The sequence below is a fragment of the Phoenix dactylifera genome, chromosome 3 (assembly GCF_051530095.1).
Source record: "Phoenix dactylifera cultivar Ajwa chromosome 3, Ajwa_hap1_PhDact_Kaust_v1.1, whole genome shotgun sequence".
NCBI classification, from domain to species: Eukaryota; Viridiplantae; Streptophyta; class Magnoliopsida; order Arecales; family Arecaceae; genus Phoenix; species Phoenix dactylifera.
Window position 1 is genome coordinate 7,535,674 of NC_143192.1, and position 18,882 is coordinate 7,554,555.

The 18,882-nt window shown below is 40.2% G+C and overlaps 1 protein-coding gene across 1 annotated transcript in view; it reads left to right on the forward strand.

The window, feature by feature from the left end:
- The window catches only part of LOC103710535 (callose synthase 3-like), a 116,164-nt gene that overhangs the window by 20,419 nt on the left and 76,863 nt on the right, over positions 1-18,882 (forward strand). The window contains exons 4-10 of the mRNA XM_088717639.1: positions 5,000-5,124; positions 5,215-5,308; positions 5,522-5,632; positions 5,725-5,841; positions 5,986-6,078; positions 6,179-6,270; positions 6,469-6,595. Of these exons, the coding sequence (XP_088573765.1) occupies positions 5,000-5,124; positions 5,215-5,308; positions 5,522-5,632; positions 5,725-5,841; positions 5,986-6,078; positions 6,179-6,270; positions 6,469-6,595 (759 nt within the window). The remainder of the gene's footprint in view (positions 1-4,999; positions 5,125-5,214; positions 5,309-5,521; positions 5,633-5,724; positions 5,842-5,985; positions 6,079-6,178; positions 6,271-6,468; positions 6,596-18,882) is intronic.

Sequence of the window (18,882 nt, forward strand, 5' to 3'; positions counted from 1 at the left end):
CTGGTACCAGACTTCGTATCGGTTCTCCGGTGGAATGGCTTGGTATGGGCCCGCGTTTTGCCGCGCTGGGCCTGTACCGACACAGTGGAATAGATGGAGGAGAGGGAAAACAAGATAGGAAAAGAGAGAGCGGGGGAGGGTGGAATGTCGGCGAAGGGCCGACGAAGCCCGACAGAGCCCGACGGAGGCCAGCGGTTCGAAATAGGGGTCGGCTGCTCAGGCCCCGTTTGGGAGAGCTGTTGGCAGTAGTGCTTTTGGAAGTAGAGCTTTTATAAAAAGCTGTTTGCTGTTTGGTAACTACATTTCTAAAGTGCTGTGCCACTTTAATATGTGTTTGGTAAACAAACTGAGAAAGTACTTTTGGTACGACAAAATGACCATAAAAGAAATTGCATAGTATTATACAACAGAGTATAATAAAATATAATATGTATTAATACAAAAATACATGATATAGTATAATATTACTGAAATGTAATAAAATATTATTATAATATAGTAATATAATATTTGTATACTATAGCATAATAATTTAATATAATATTAAATTATTTAACGTAACATATCAATATATTATGATATAATGCAATAGAATATTATATTTATAGTATAGTACAATAATAAAGATATAAAATATTATAATTATTAGCGTAAATTAATATATCATAATATAACAAATTTTCTAGCTAGGTGATAAAATTGGTTAAACAATTATTAAAGGAACATTTTGTGTAATTTTTATATTTTATCAGGATATTTTGGTAAAAAAAGAGCTTTTCGACCGGGCCTAAAAGTGCTTTTTTGAAAAGCTCCATTGAGCTTCTTCCAAAAAGCTGTTTTTAGCTTTCTGTAAAAGTTAAAATAGCTTTTCAAAATTTTTACCAAACATCCCTTTTTCATCTAAAAGTACTTTTGAAAAGCCAAAAAGTGCTTTTTAGTCCTCCAAAAGATCCCCCAAATGGGGCCTTAAGCGGCCTTTCTTCTCCGACGTCGGCCTCCTCACGGCCTCCGCCGGCGTCCTCTTCTTCTCCCTCTCCCTACCCCGTTCGCTCTCTTTCCTTCTTCTCCGGCTTCAGGAACGTGTCTCGTTTTCAAAGCCGAAACTGTACCGGTGAGCCACTGTACAGTTCGAAACGGGCGAAACCGCCCGGTTCGAGTTGGTTTAGCCAACATTGGCTTCAACCTTGTCACTCCTCCCTTGTACTCCGTGTCACAACTTGCACCTCTAATGGTGCCGGTTGAAAGCATGATCCCATGATCTCAACAAATTTCATGCTATGGTTCCATTCTTCCTAAATCTATTCTTTCAAGTTTAACAAATACATCATGCATTTTAATCAATTGAAATTAAGTAATTATTTCAAATTAGTAAAATTACATCATAGTAAAATACCAAATTAGTTTAGAAAATACTTCTACAGTATCTATGAATCAAGGTTAGTCGAATCGGTATCGGGACCTGTTCCAATAGGCTGCCGATTCGGTATGTAGCGAACCAGGTGGTTTACTCAATTCAATAGATCAAGATTTAAGCCTTTTAAAGAGGTGGAGGCCCAAACCCGTTCCCCACCGGTTCAGTTCAGTATGGGATGAACCGGGCGGTTTGGCCCGCTTTGGCATACCTTGCCATAAATAATACATTTTTAAATAAATTTTATAGTTAATTGAATATTTTTAATTAATTTTTATATCATAAATTGATATTTAATTATAAAATATCTAGAAAATTAGTTTTAATTCAAATTAGTGTAGAACTCTATCAAGGATGCTACATATATTTCTATCTCAATTGATCGACATTTAATTAATTATTTAACAAATTTTCACCTTAGAAAATACTTCTGAATTATCCATATATAATACTAATTTGTTCTATTTTTATATAATTTAGATATTTATGAATAATTTTTATTTAAAATATATTTTTTGAGTATAAAATATCCAAAAAATTAATTTTTTTTGGGATCAGTATAGCACCCTATCAGGGATGCTATGTATATTTTTCTTAGGCCATGGGTATGTACAGATAATCACATATTTTTAAATTTTATTTAAATTTGAATCTAGGCCTTTGCACGCATGATCACACGCAAATTTAAATATACTGCTACCAAATTTAGATAGAAAGTAGGATGCATACCTCAAACATGATAGTATTTTACAGAAATTTTTTGATCATTATTTTATTTATTATTATTTTTATTCCAAAAATGATAGCTTTAATCTAAAAATTTGTAATCTTAATGAAAAGTTATGATTTTGGCTGCTTGTGTACATCATTGATAGATATAACATATCATGAGATCATGCCAAAATAAAATCATGCCAAAATCAAAAATTTTGGCATAATCTTCTCTTATGCTAATTTTTAGCATGAAAAAAGAAAAGAGAAGATAGGAAAGAGTGGAAGGCCCTTTACCTATTCTAGGGTTGGATCTAAGCTGAAATCCGTGAAATCAACCCCTCGATGTTTTTTTGTTGGGGTTGAAAAAACGTAGCAGAGGTAAGGTAGAGGACACATGGGAGGTCTTCTCTACCTCTCTCTTAGTCATTTAACGGGGTGAGGGGACCAAACCACCTTGAACTGAGCTAAACCGGGCGGTTCAGCTCGATTCGGGGTTGTACAGCTCGATATGAGCCTAAACTACCTAGTTCTGGCCCTATCCTGATTTGAAGAGGTCGGTTAGTATGCCAAGTTTTTAGCTTGAGGGTTGGTATCTCAACTTGGGCCATCTCGACTTGGGGAGGTCGATTAGCTCGCTAAGTCTTTGGCTCGGTAGTTGGTATCTCCACTTGGGTCGTCTCGATCTAGAGAGATCGGTTAGCTTGTCAAATCTTTGGCTCGAGAGCCGGTAATTCCAGTTGGGCCATCCTAAACTGGGGAGGTTGATAAGCTCGCCAAATTTTCGACTCGAGGGCCGGTATCTCCACTGAGTTGTCTTAACCTAGGGAGGTTGGTTAGCTTGCCAACTCTTCAGCTCAAGGGTCAGTATCTACACTTAGGCCGTCCCGATTTGAAAAAGATCGGTTATCTCGCTAAGTCTTTGGCTCGTGGGTGAGTAAAAGAGAGGTATAGGCCCTCGTGGAGGCTTCCTCGGAAACTTTGTAGCCGCGAAGGCTTGCAAATTGGGACTGTTGAATAACTCGTCCGACAAACGGTAGTATTTCCTCCGCGGGGTTATTAAATGGCTCGCCTAATCTGTTACGCTTGACAGTGTCTTCGACGGTGGTCGTAGTGGGGCACATCTGACTGGCAAGATCGTTGCCGAAGGCACTCGGATCTGGCAAAGAAAGAAAGTGGGATGTGCTCTCATTTCCTACAAGTTCGAAGGTTCAAGCCCTTTTTTTAGTGCTAATCTATTGATTCCCAAATCCTTCCCAACCAAGTTCTAATGATTTGGAGGCATGGAGGGTGCAGATCAACTTGCTCGGTTCACGGTGGTGGAAGACGGAGCACCAACTGCAGTGGAGAGTTGCGGATCTGCACACAAAGAGAAGATAAAGGCACACTGGGGTGGCTCCAGTCGGACTTCCTCCGATGTTTAAGGCAGGTAGTGCTTTGGAATAGTAGCATGAAATAGCAAGAGAAAATATAACGAAAAGCATCAGAATATAGTGATCTCCCTGGATTGTTAGACTTTGAGTGCCTAGATTGGAGTACTCGGCCTAGAGTGCTTGGCATGTAAGTGTGGCCTAGGAGCTCGGCATACCTCTGGCCGGTGCATGCGCATCTCGATCTTTAGGTATTTGCATCACGTCTCCAAGGATGCGCGGAATGGGAGCTCGGCATGGCTCTTGTTGGCGGTCGCGCATCCCAATCTCCAATGGCTCGCATCCTAATATTTAAGGACGTGGGTCCTGTATGCACGGTGCTTCAATCTTGGTTGGCATAGAAGGGCAGCCTCCAAGGATATGCACCCCAGTCTCCAAAGACATGCATCCCGTCTGGAGAGAAGATAGCATGCGGGGACAGCCGTGGAAGAGGAGTCGGGCGCAGAGTTAGCTATGAGAGCTTGAAAGCCTCTCCGTGGGAGCCTCTTGCCATGCGAGCTTGAAAGCCTCTCCTTAGGAGCCTCTAGTCGTTCCTCTCTCTCCTCCCGCTTTTGGAGTCTCTTGGCCTTATATAAAGGAGGGAGTGTTGATCCTTTATGATTTGGAGGCAAAAATCAAGAGATTGTTGTAACTTCCCTATCATGATTCAAATCTTCTGTAATCTCTTCATTGTTTGGACCCCACCAAGGATTCATATTTTTCAAATTTAAATCTTTTCAAAATGCTCACCATGTGTCGACCCGTGATGGGCATATTAGATTTAGACCACATCAAGTATTGTTGGTCAAAGTATTGAAGGTGATGGAAATGTGGATATTTGATGGTAAAGGATGCATGGTACGAATCTATCTTTTCATATTGTTCAGTGTTGACAAATTATGGGCACTAAAGTTATACTGCCTAAGAAATGCCATTTCTTACATTAATAATATGCCTCCTAATCTATCTGGTATTATCAATTTTGGAGAATCCCTGATGTTGTATTTTGGGTAATACTTGTGATTTCAGTTTTCTGTGTTGTATGGATGGCACGTTACTTGATTTGTATTGAGTGATTCACATGAATGATGTAATTTGTGTTTAAGCAAAAAAAAGATGGCAGATCGACCTTGTTTGATTTATGATAATCGAAGAAACAAAAGAGTGATCTTTACTGTATTGGCCAATATATCTCTCAATCTATCTGGTATTATTAATGTTGAACCACTGATGTCATTTACTGGGTAATACATGTGATTCCAGTTCAATGTTTTGTATAGTTGGCATATTACTTATTTCTATTGCATAATTTGTCCTGTCTTGATCATATATTTTTATTACAAAGCATATTGTGCTATTTTCTTGTTAAAGAATAGAAAATTTTATGGATCAAAATACTGGAGATATATAAGGACTTTAAACATCTGGGTGATTATGTTTATTTGTAACCATAATGTGATTTGTTTAGGAGAATGATCCCACACGAATGGGAAGGGTTAAAAAGAGTGATGCACGAGAAATGCAGAGCTTCTATCAACAGTACTACAAAAAATATATCCAAGCACTCCAAAATGCTGCTGATAAAGCTGATCGGTAAGCTCTATAACATTCATAGTGGGTGACTGCTTTGCTCTGGTATATATTTTTTTAGTTGCTACTTTATTCATTTTTTGATTTATTCAGTGCCCGACTTACCAAAGCATACCAAACTGCTAATGTCTTATTTGAGGTTTTAAAAGCTGTCAATTTGACACAATCTGTTGAAGTTGATCATGAGGTAATTTCGTTGTTTTTCCATTCAAATAATTGGCTCTTTCTACATGCGGATAATTAATTGCTCAGTTTGTTTGTCTGATATCTTTTTGTTGACTTAATTACTTACTATATTAAATATGTTTCTTTTTATTTCCAAGTTTTGATCTGTTTCTTCAACACATTTGGCATTGGGGCATGGTTTAGTGGCTTTGCACTGACTTTTTTCTTAGTATAGATTTTGGAAGCTCACAATAAGGTTGAGGAAAAGGCAAAGTTTTGTGGTCCATACAATATTCTGCCACTTGATCCTGACAGTGCAAATCAGGCTATCATGCGATATCCTGAGGTTTTCTCTCCAACCTTTGAGCTGAATGAAATTCCTGGTTTGTGGAAATCCTCGTGAAAGGATTCTCTGACATTTTTTGCTGACTTCTGCAGATTCAAGCTGCTGTTAATGCTCTTCGCAACACAAGGGGCCTACCATGGCCTAAGGATCATAAGAGGAAGGTTGATGAAGACCTCCTTGACTGGCTACAAGCTATGTTTGGGTTTCAGGTAAATAAATTGACAAGAAATGATCACTCTTATGCTTTTGCATGCTGATTGTTTTTATATTCACTGTGGATGAAGTGTGCCCTTCTTGTATTGTTCCTCATTTAGTAAGTTTTTGGATACATTTTGCATTTTCTGGATTCGCAGAAGGATAATGTTGCTAATCAGAGGGAACATTTGATCTTGTTACTTGCAAATGTCCACATTCGTCAATTCCCAAAGCCTGACCAACAACCCAAGGTTTTATTTGTTTTTTATGTCATTTTCACTATAAGTTTAAATCATCGTCGTTCTTCATTTTCCCATGGTGATGAACGAACTTGTTGTATTGTGTGTAAAGTTGGATGAACGTGCATTAAATGATGTCATGAAGAAACTATTCAAGAACTACAGGAAGTGGTGCAAATACTTGGGTCGCAAGAGTAGTCTCTGGTGAGGATTATGGGGTTTTACTCACCATGATATTTGCCATGTTTTTTTTCCTTTTTATTTTTTTTGTCCATTTATCATTGTTTAGTTCTTAATACACATTCTTTCTTTGACCTTGTTTTCTTAAATGTGCTTTACAAATTGAAAATTTTGCATCATTTTTTCCTCATTTTTTGATAGTTTTTTTCCCTTGAAATCCAGGTTGCCCACAATTCAGCAGGAAGTGCAACAGCGCAAGCTGCTATATATGGGCCTCTACCTGCTTATATGGGGAGAAGCTGCAAATTTGCGATTTATGCCTGAATGCCTTTGCTACATCTATCATCATGTATGTTGTCAAGCAATATAGATCTTACTACTTCATTTCCATACAGAGTCTCCCCATGTTCCTGATTAACACAAAATGATATTTGTCAGTCTATTGATTTTAGGATCATGATTGCTGTTATATATCTTCTATCTTGAATAATTTTAATTTACCTGCTGGTGTCAATTGCTTCTGTACTTCAGTTAATGTATGGCACTTATTTGCTTTTCTTATATTAGCATAAAATTGGAGAATCACAAATATCAAGTGTAGCCACAGTTATCCACAGTATCTTCATGAAGTAACAGATCAGATGGACTCTTTATTGTACTTCCATGTTTTTGACTATGAAAAATATCTGTTTTAGTCTTGTACAGTATAAGGTGTAGCAGATTCATTTTACACCAATATGAAATGATATTGCATTATATGTTCACAACTAGTTTCATAGTGCAGGAAGTCAAGCACAGATTCAAAGGTTTTTTGCTGAATAAAATCCAGAAAGGAGGGAGAAATTATATCTTGTTATTTTCCCCTCATTGATTGCAGTATCTTTCTAAAAGAATCCACACATGGTTATATGATTGCATTTAGGCTCTCTGTTTTCTCAATAAAGAACAGAATGGATTTTTCCTGTGGTATTTTTTGCTTCATTAGGTTTTCTAATGATTATTTCTGTCTAATTTGGAGCTACAACTTGCATATTTTTATTTTCTTTGAGTTCGATTCTGGGGCTTCTGGCCTATCCTTCAAGTGAGTTTTGAAAAATCAACTCTTGTTGTTTCTCCTTGGATGTGCTATTAGGATCGAGACTCCTACTCATAGAATTACTGGCATCAAATAAATTCAGAATTAACTTGTCCCATATGGCCTATACATGAGCTGGTGAATTTAGAAGACAATATTAGGTTTGAAATGAAATTTCAGACATTTGTACTCTTGTCAACATTGGCTGTGTGATATGTGCTGTGACATGCTATGCTATGATAACACATGCAGAGCCATGCTGAAAACCAAAAAATAAATAAAGGAAAGGACTTAAAAACCATCTTTAGGTATGAAGTTAGAAAAATGACTTAAATGTCATGCCAATTTAGTGCCTGGTGTTCTTCCTGTTCTAATGAGACTAGTATGATTTGGCACTTAAAACCATGCTTGGTAGCGATGTAGGCCGGAAATATGCTTGCCTCAATATTCATGCTAGGGGCAAAGGAGCAGCACAAATGCATCATGGGCAACATCAAGGAGCCTTAAATTAAGGGATTAAGCATGAACATGTAGTGGCACTTGACTCCGGTGCTCAAAGAGCTCAAACTTTTGCATTTGTTAGGATGTGTTGTCAGTACCAAGTACCAACAATTGTGAAGATTCAGCTAAAATAGCTTAGGAAGAATTTCAGGATGGGACTACTTCTAACCAGTTCAGCATGGAGTAAGCTTTCCATCAGAATTTGAATTGTATCAATCAGAGGTTAGTTGAGAGTTGCAGAAATTGTATCTGTGCGGTTCGAGTTTGTTATCCGATGGCAAAAAACCCATTGGATGGTTCTGGATGGCGAAAATTTTCCATCAGCAAGTTATCAGAGTCCTGGTCAATTTGAGAGTCATTAGACCATGGTTTGTTGGACCAACCCAAGCCGCCTGGTTTGGGGTGTACCGAGCCATACCGGGAGTGGACTGACACAGTTCGAGACACCAGCAAGGGAGGGGGAGAGGGAGAAGGAAAGAGAAAAAGAGAGAGAGGGAGGAAGACAGAGGGAGAGGGAGGGAGGGAGAGGTCTTTTGAGCTCCCTCTCCTTTGGCACTCCATAATAGGGGCGAAGCCTCTATTTTGCAATGGAATAGGGGCTTCATCCCTTTTTTTTTGAAATTTTTTTGCTGACTTCCCTTAATTTTTTTTTTTAAAATAAGGTGGATGGAGATCCTGTTCCATTTCGAAAAAGGGGCTCTGCCTATGTTATGCAGCGTTGGAGGAGAGGGGGCTTGAAAGCCGAAGCCCTCTCTCTTAGCCTCCCTCTCCCTCTCTCTCCCTCCTTTCCTCCTCTCTGTCTCCTTCCCTCCGTTCTCTCTCTTTTCTTCTCTTCTATTACGTTGCCTCCGGAGGAGAGGGGGCTCGAAAGCCGTCTCCCCCTCCCTCTCTCGGCCTCTCTCTCCCCCCTCCTCCCTCTCCCCCCTCCTCCCTCTCCCTCTCCCTCCCTTCCACCCTCTCCCTCTCCTTCCCTCCCTCTTTGTTCCTCTCTTTCTTTCTCCCTCTCTTTTTCCCTCTTCAGCTCCTCTTTGTTAGTACGCTAAGAGTCGGCACAGCATGGAACTGTACCATACCATACCCTTTGACAACTGGTACATCTTCCGGTATCGTTTCACTAATCTTGCATTGGACAATAGTTAGGTTTTGGGTCTGAAGTGGGCCTGGGCCGGCTTCGCATCAGGTAACGGGCTAGGCCTAAGGCAGTTTGGTTTGGGCCTAAAGATAGTGTTCGGAGAAAACTTGGGGCCAGGCTCAGTTTGTTGCTTGGCTAGGTTCGAGCTTGGCGGAAGCTCGAGCCTAGATCATACTCGAAGGTCGAGTCTAGAATTATGCCTGAAGCCACCATGAAACCAAGCCCAAACCTAGCCTAAGGTCCGATTCGAACTATCAAAGTCCATGGTATCGACGCCTATGATAGTCTACACGTTGCCACCATCGCACGACAGCGTTGACGAGTAGATCGTCGCCTCTACCCAAAGGATGCCTTCCACCTAGCATCCCTGACCTACTTCACCCTAGGTGTTGGATTCCTACCTCCATGGATGCCTTCATCACTGCTATGGATTACTTTAGCTACCTATACCCGTGCATTGTTGTCGATCGACCACACTTCTATGTGGCCAACTTCCTGGCTGGCCTCCTCGTCTTCATTGGGTGGGCCCATAAGAATGATGCCTCCCTACGTCAATGTTGGCCTCACCCTCTTCGTCCTCTCCCTCCTTATCATCCCTGTCATGGATTTCCTAGAAGGGGCTCAAGGGCATATAGTCCGCCTTCGATGTCATAGCGGCGACCGTCGTGTTTTCAAGGATCGCCAATGTGCTAGTTCAGTATGGAATAACTGGGGCTGCTAGGGAGCTCCCATAGTAGTACATGCATGCCGTCTTTGCTGGTTAATACCACTTTTGCAGTGCAGGTGTCAGTGTCGAATCCTCTAGCAGCGGCAATGGAATGGGCTTCTTTGCCCTCCGATTTGAGCTCCAACTACCACGGGAAGGAGGGGATCGAGTTGTCGTTGGCTAATTTGGAAGGTTTGGAGTCAAGGATCAAGGTGCTGGTGAGGAGGGGCGAGGGGTTTTGGGGATCGGACGAGCTAGGGTTAGGATTGGGATTGTTGGGGGTGGGGGGGGTGGGGCAGGGGTTTCACCGAGGGGTTGGATTCTACTCTATTACGGTCTGATTGGGTTTCGAGCTGGGCTTGGGCTCAGGCTTGGCTTAGGCTTGGCTTAGGCTCAAGATGGGATTTTGAAAAATCTTCAGCCCTAAGCTTGGCTTGAAGCTTGAAAAAATTTTGGGTCGGGCTCAGGCAGGGGCATGGCTTGGTTTGGTTCGAAGCCTAGTTAGGATTGGCATCACATATATTGTCGACGATACTTTTTAGCATCTAGAAGCATGGATTTGTTTTTGGAAGCCTTCTTTTGGTTGTGTCTCGAGTCCTAGTCAAGTTCTAGGATATTTCACGTCTTTGTCAATAGGACATCGAATACTATAAATACCCCATATACTTGTTTATGATTGTAAAATTGACTTAGAGTTTTTTGAAGCTCTTCTGAGTAATTGGTGGTGTCACTCCACCTCACTATAATGTGAAACTTAGAAACCTTTGTACAACTCGAAATCCTTCTTTTGGTGGGACTCCAAAGGCCTTATGCAAATTGGTTCAATGTCAGTGGAGACTTAGGAAGCTCGAGTGTCTACTGGTGGGACTTTGGTCCAATCGATGATTTGGTTAGTAAGAATCTGACAATTTGGTTAGCAAGAATCTGACGATTTGGTTAGAATCTTGTCTAGATCTTCTAGTTATTCTAGGTTTAAATTAGCTTTCATAATTTTTTAGTTCAAGCTTCTAGCTAGAACTAGTTTCTAGTATTTCTCTTTATTTTCTTGGATTTCATAATTATTGTAAAATTCAAAAAATATTACAATTTTGTCCGTGTTAGTAAAAAAACTCAATTCCCTTTTGAGGTGTTAGAGGTCTTGTTTGGGTTTTCCTAGGTTTATCCCAGTGCTTGGTATACCCCAGTTGTCTCTTACTTGCTAGTGTGATTAAAAAATTACTAGAATGCGATGGTGCGACTGGTACCATACCATTCCAGCATGAAATCAGCATCGATATAGGTGCTAGGACACCTAAAACAACTGTAACAACACATAAAGGTCGTACAGGTCCATACTAGTGGTGTTGTACCGACCATACTAATTGACACCAATGGTTTTTGAATTTTTTGAAATTGTTAGTATGGAACTATGGATACATACCATTGGTGCTGGTACCATGCCGATATTGTACCTCTTGGATGAAAAATGGTATGACATTTGAAGGCATCCTTAATCCATTTGCTTTTGCAACCTCAGTTCTTTGCATTCACCCCATTTGCTTGGCTATGAGACTGGGTAGCCAAGGGGGTGATCTTGGCTCATCAGGCTCTGGTCAGGTTTGCTAGCCTTCGAGCCAATCTATCATATGGTCCTTCTCGGCACATACAAAGTCATTTTAGAGTGGGTCCTAAACTCCTAATACTTCAAATCAACTTTCTGAACTTTGCAGTAGCTGCTACTAGGCATTGGCTAGCTGTAGATGTGGCATGTATTGATTTGCCCAGTTATTTGCATTCGACTTAGCTTGCTCAGCTATGAGACTAGCTGATCATCATGTACATGTATTGATGGGTCATCCTGGCTCATCAAGCTCCAACTGAGCTTGTTGGCCTTTGGGCTAACCTATCATATTATCCTTCTGGTCATATTAAAATTATTGTAGAATGGGTCCTAATACTTTAGAGTTTAGATTGAGGTCTTGTTGAAGACATCTCAACCTCAATCAAACGTGCACATAAACCAGCGCATTTAGTCTCTTCTCAGTCAATGGTTTCTTTGCTTGCCTTGGATCACTGCAAATGTGAACTACTTGCGCTTGCACTCATTATCCGAGACTAGTTGCACATTTTCTTAAGTGTGTGGCTATCTCACCATAGTGAAACCACCATTGAGCTGCAAACATAAATACAAACTTTGCCATTGCATTGATACATTAGGTGAACAGGATCTATTATAGAATAGTACCTGGACAAATTTCTCCTTTATTAGCAAGTGCACCGCTCTCTGAGATTGTAGAATTGCCTTCCTTATATTCTTTTGTCCATGTTGTACATAAGTCAAGGTATTATAATGCAGAATTCGTAAATCAAAGATATATTATCATAGGTGACTAACATCTAAGTAATGCTTACCGCTTCTATCGTTCAAGTAGTGATCAATGCATCATCCTCCGTCTTATAGATAACATTCCTCAACGCACCCAGGAGCCCCTCAGCAATGTCCATCCTAGGGACCATATAGATGTACTTTGATTTGAGGTAGTAAGCTGCCAATAGTTGTATTCAATTTGATTGGAATTATATTAGTAACACTTATTAAGTAATATTGGCTTACCAGCTGGACACAAGTCCTTGGCCATCTGAGCATCCAATCTATCCTAAATGATGTTGTTGTAATCATCAGCATGCATTGGACTAGCCTATCTGATCTCTTCCTTCGCGACATCATCATGGGGTAGAGGAAGCCCATCTAGGGGTATTTTGCATTGTCAATAGCCTTAAGTACTCGATAAAGTGGTGTAATGGCCAACTATTTCCTTAGCTTGTTTCTAGAATTGCTAGCATGTAACTATCTCCTTTGCATGATGCCCATCCATGCCCTCACGTGCATATTGGCGCTGCATCCACTCCTTGTTGAGGAACACGATCTAGTTGTTGAGGGCAATGTAGGTTATGATGAAGCGGATAACACCTTATTTCAGTATATTTGCCCCGGTATACATTTTCACTAGTGCTAGCACCCATGTGTGATTATACACAAATTTGGTGATGGCCTGGGTTGTCTCCAATATCTGCTTCGAAGGACTCAAGCCCTAGTGGGACATCTCGTAGGACACCGAGATGGGGTACCATCCTAAGTGTTCGGACGGGACTATTCCCAATATCCCGATCGACATATTTTAGGATGCCCCTTATCCTTATTGTTAGGATGGGGTGGGACGGCTGCACGTCTCGTTTCATTGAAAAATTGGGACAGTCCTGTCTCACGGGATTTAAAACCTTGTCTACTTCACTTTTTGAAATCTACCAATGTCCTAAAAAATAAGATTAATGCAGCGGGTGGCATATGGGGTCCAAAAAATACATGGCCTTCTTATCATCAATAGCTCACCAGCCCTCTTATATTATGCATCATTACCAATCACCACTTGCGTGATATGCTGCTTCTTTATGCTGTTGATAACCTCCTCCATCAAGTTGAGGATGTAGTCAATATTGCTTCTCTCTACTGGCCCGGATGGTAGCCTGAATTTGGGCTTCCATGTCATCAAAGTTGGAGACCTTGTAATTTGTTGGATCCTTGGAGTAATGGGAAAGTAGTCCTGCCCCAGGTTCGTTGAACTAGTATTGGAGGGCATACAAGTTCACGACCTATTCAATAGGATGCATGTTTGCACCATGCCGTTTTGGGGTGTATCAAAATAGGGAGAGTCGGAGATGGAGGGGGAGGAGAGAGGAAAAAAGAGAGGGAGAGAGAGGGAGAGGAAGGAGGGAGATAAGAGAGGGAGGGGGAGGATTAGAGAGGCCGAGAGAGATCAAGAGGGACATGCCATCAATCTCGTCCAGGAGGAGAGAGAGGGAGAGAGAGAGAGGGGGGGAGGGAGAGAGAGAGGGGGAGTAGTTGTGGAGAGAGAGGGACTTACATGGGGACCTTGTTGGCAGCAACGACATCATTGTTCGATGTCATCGTCGATCTACTGAGGACAGAGGCTTTTGGGTTTCAAGGGAGGGGGAAGGGCGAAGCTGCTAAGATATCGAATGTAGGTGACCAAGTGAGGCTTTAATAAACCGAACCAAAGATATCAAACCGTGCTGGTATTCGATTGTCAAGTGCAGTACGTGACGAATTGGTTGATTCGGCATGGTTCGGCGAGCCATGGTCGGATGGTCCTGCCATCTTCTTATCTAACTCGCCCTGTTTTTCTAGTGGTTCTCTTCCCTTTCTTGAAGTCTCGAAGAGCCCGTCTAAAAAGTTGATAGGCCTCCTGAGGACATTTCTTGCAAGCCATAACATTGAGGTATCCATCAGCCAAGTGTTGCTTCAATTTGGTTACTCGACCCTCTCCACTTGGAGGGACATCAGTTGCACTGATATTCTATTGCCACTTACTACCTTGTCGTGCCACCATCTGATATTCTATTCTATAGATTCATTGTTGACTGCCTAATCTTGAAACTCTTAAAACTAGTCATCATCAACCCTAGAAAAAGTTTGCATCAATAATTATTGTGCATCTACAATTATCCATGGTTTTTTATAGATTAAAGTTTTTAAGTTAAAGGCTAAAAAATGCTTCTTTGCATTTTCTATGGAATTGCAAATACCCTGTTCTTATCGAATTGCTGCAATGTCTACATTTTTCACATTGTTGCAATGTGGTCCACCCTCCCAATTTAGATCATGGCCCACCAGAGGTGCACTGGTGGCAGCTGGCATGGAGGAAGTTGGTTGACGTGAACTCAGTTTAATCCACATGCCAAAATAACCGTCAGGCGCCAACACATTACGGCTACTTCAGCACCTTCGGGGATTGCAATAGGGACCGCTTCAACTTATTCGACTATTTTTGCCTTGATTGAAAGAGGATTTTTTCCTTGATTCAGCAATGCCCTCCGTGCTTTCGGCTACGACACCATTGTCTTCAAGTCTCATTGGGAGAAATCCCCCTCTTTTTCGGGTGATAGATTTTGAAAATTGCCTCCACCGCATTGGGCTAAGTTGGTGTTGCCCAGCTCTACGCCCTTCAAGGGGAAGAGAAGTGGAGCTTTAGAAGGTGAGGTAAGAGTCCAAGAGCATTGAAAGTGGACATGGAAATCGGGCGGAGGTGGGGAGTCACAGAGAGAAGCTCTTCGCCTCCATTGCCTCTAGCCAAGCGGTCACAATTGGTGTGGCCATGCGATTGTCCCTCTTGTGACCTTGTGCAATGCCCTAGAGGACTTCATCAACCAGTTCATTGACCCAGTGCTCAACCACTACCCCTCCTTTGATCCCCACAATGTCCTATCAACCAAGCCCCTGTTGCATCCCCTGTAACCTTGCCCATGGCTCCTACATTTGCAGTGGGCCCAAACTCCATTACATCCCCCACAAGCTTGCTATTTCTTCGGCAGAGATAGTATACTTCAACCCTCCTTTGCTTGGTGACGGCATGCTCCACCCTCTCCCCATCGTTTGATATCAACTGCCACAGTTATGGCACCTTTTAGACAAACGAGGCAAGTGACCTCATCCTCCCAAGCATCTTGGCTAACTTTCGCGATGTCGGCAGGCGGCACGCGGCGGTGGCTGCAACTCGGATGTTGATGGGCTAGATGAACTGCCTAAATGGCGTAGGGTTGTGCAACACCAACTTAGCCGGATGGGTGGAGGTGCTATATTGCATTCTCGGCTATGTCATGATCGGTTCAATTTCAACCATTAGTTCTCTAGCGAGGTTGAGGAACCCATCGCCACTGTAGAGACAGTGACAATGGAGGAGGAGAAGGTTATGGTGGTGGTGTCATCATGGGAGCCGCCAGCGTAAAACCGTAGGCTGCTCAGAGAGGGGCGAAGGTTGCCACTGGCTTGGCTTTCGTTCTTAGAGATAAGCCCTAACCTTTGAATTTTTGAATATTTTTCTTTTTTTTGCTAGGTGGATGTTTTGGCTCTTGGGATCTTGGTCTAAATCAGATTTCCTTCTTTAAACAAAAGGTCCCCAACTTCCTCCATGCAACTAACAGAGGCACCTTCGGTGAGCCTTGACCCGAATTAGGAGGAGGGTGGACCACATTGCAATAATGTGAAAAATGTAGGGTTGATGTTGCAGAAATTCGACTTGCAGAGGGTATTTGCAATTTCATGCAAAGTGCAAAGGGTATATTTTAGCCTATTAAAATTTAGAATAATTTTCAAAAATTCTTAAAAATTGCTAATTGCCTCAAAAATTACTTTGAACAAAATTTATATGACTTTTTAAATTTTCAAAAAATTTTGTTGGATTAATATTTTATATTAAATTTGCAAAAAATATGTATAAAATGCATAACTATTGGTAAAGTATGATACATTCTCTTAAAAACACGTCAGAAATATCTTTATATGCTACTGAAATTTCTTGAATTTTTGAAAAATTAGCGATGCTTTACTTTTTTTTCTTAAAAATAATATTTAGTTTAAACAAAATCTTAAAAATTAAAGTTTAATTATGGTTAATCTCCAATAGGAGGTACCACATATATTTTTCCAGCCCATATTAAGCATGAATAACCTAATTAATTGAGGAATTATCTTAAAATTGGGCTTTTATTCGAGAAGTAATTAATATATTGAAAATTAATCAAATTGCTTCAGAAAAAAGACATTAGATAGCATGCGAGGCCTTGAGCATGATACTAATAGTTCCTTTATTTTTTATTAAATTTTATCCAAAAATTATTTATAATAAAAAATAAAAATAGATATAGAAAAATTAAAAAGTTATCCAATTATATGGATCTAACTAAGATCTATTCCACTTTTTCAATTTTTGCTCTTTTGTGGGATGTAGAAAAAGAAAAATGTAAGAGTGAATATCAAAAATATCTTGGTGACTTAAGCTGTAAGCCCTCCCTACTAGCCCATCCACTCTTTTCCTCTCCTCCTCCACTTCTCTCTTTCTCCTCTCATCCGCCGCTCCTCCTCCTTGCTTTCTCCTCTGATTCTCCTCTCGCCCATTGCTCATAGGTGAAACAGAGGGGGAGTAAAGGGTGTGGTGGCCTTTTCTCCCTCAATTATCGAGCGCGGGGTAAGGGCTTGAACCAAGATCTTGCTGGGCTAAACCACCCAGAACTTCTCGATTCTGAGCGGTTTAGCTTGATAAGAGTTGGAACCCGGCAGTTTGGTCCCCATTTTATACCAAGACTGCCAAATTGTCCTGGATCATGGTCGGTAGAGTACAAGACCCACCAAACTGGGCTATTCGGTCTAGTATTTTATACCATGTTTGATACAAATATAGTAGTTGGAAAATATATATTAAAATTGATTTGGTACAAGGATAAGCAATATATCAAGCATCAATTTATAACTTATAGTCTACAAAGAATGAAGGTGACTACATTTCGATATAACTCATCTAAATAGTTATTGTTAACTAAGATCCAATTAGGGGTTCTATCAAATAATAGACTCCTTTTGTCCCCTTTCCTTCCTCTTAGACCTAGAAGGTCCTAGTATTCAATAATAGCTACCATTTCTTTTTATTGAATTTCTTAGAACTGAACATCCAAGTCTTTCTAGTTTAGCAAAAAGATAAAAAAATCTAACTTAAATATTCATAAAATACTTCATAGAGATTAAAATTATTTTCCATGAGTAAGTATCTCCTCTTCTTTACGTAATATGGTTCAAACCCCAGAAGTTGACCCAAGTCAAATACTAAGCCAATGAAGAATGGTCTTGGAATGTTACTAACTTTCAATATAATGAATAAGCATAACATAGATAGTTTCTGTTGCTTGGTCTGGAATAGATTGAAACTACCAAAACTGGTAGGTTTCTGCAGAAACTGAATTTTGGGAGTCAGTTTTGGTTGCTTCCCATCAAAATGAAACCATTTTAACCGAAATGAGTTTTTTTTTAAAAAAAATTAACCATAATGTTGAACCTTGACTCTAATCTTGGTAGAGCAGATTATGTATATAGATCATCTCAGGATCATTTAAGGTTTCAATCTGAATGGCATGCATGGATATTAAAAAAGAGATGCTGTGAGTGCAGAGACATCATCATAGATGTTAGTTTATGGCACATGACTTCTGGGAATGTCTGCTGTAGCACTGGTGGAGCTATCAAACTAGGGTTTAGGTTGATAGCTTGTCTTTCTGTCCTATTACAGGAATGGGAAAGAACAAAAAAATTGTGAGGGTATGTTTTTTCTATTTTAGGCTTTAAACAGAGGCACGAGTCCAGAGTAAAGGGATATATGGCTGATCGGATGATCAATAATGATCGATTACTGACTTGTAACCAAAAATTAATTCACAGCAAATGGTTTTCAGCAGAAAGTCACGTTGAAATTTTAGAAAGCAATAGTGTTAGATGAGATCTAGGTTAAATCTCAAGCTGGATTTATTCTAGAGTCTTTGTAGGGCTTAAAAATGTCCTAAAATTGTAATTCTAGTAAAATATAGTATTTGTATTCAGACTAAACACACAAAATAAGTTGAGAGAAACAATTAAAGAAGAAAGAGAAGAATCCTTAAAGGAGAGGCCAGCAATGATGCTTTAAAAGTGAGATGAACAGCACAAAAGCTTAGATTATTAGGCAAGGAGTAGAGAAGAAACAGAGTAAAATAAAAGGGAGATGAAGAACAACCAAACATTGATGAACTTGTTTTCTTAGTCCACATAAAATGCAGCTCCAATAGCAAGCTCTTTCAGCTGGCCAATCCTGTAAGTATAATAGCTAGCTGGTCAGTCCTTCCTAATTCGAGTCTGTCAAGGACTCATGATCATTATATGGGGTGCCTAGAATACTCTTGTTTTAATTTGCAAAATCCCCCTAAGAAAGTGGCAATTAATCCATTTCTGTGACAGCTGCTTAAAAGATATATATGATCTCCTAAGCTGGCAAATTAGCCCGCTTAGGAGATTTAGAATAGAACAGGTGAGAAAGTTCGGGGAGTATGAATTCTTTACAACTATAGTTATAGGAAATTTCTGTAGGGATATGCAGCAAATTTGTGGTGTTTTTCACCTTGATTCCTTTTTAGTTGATTAAAACCTGCCATATATCCAAGTTGCAGGAATTTCCTGCATCATGGGTTTCCAAGTATCCACTGAAAGTGTTGGATCAACTTTAAAAATAAAAAAGGACTCTTAAAGACATTGGAAATACCGAAAATATGAATCATTGATTTGGAACCTAAAAATGACAAATTTAAATTTTATTCATGGTTCTCTAAGGTGTTTTTGGCTGTCATCCTGTCCACAGAAGCCACTGG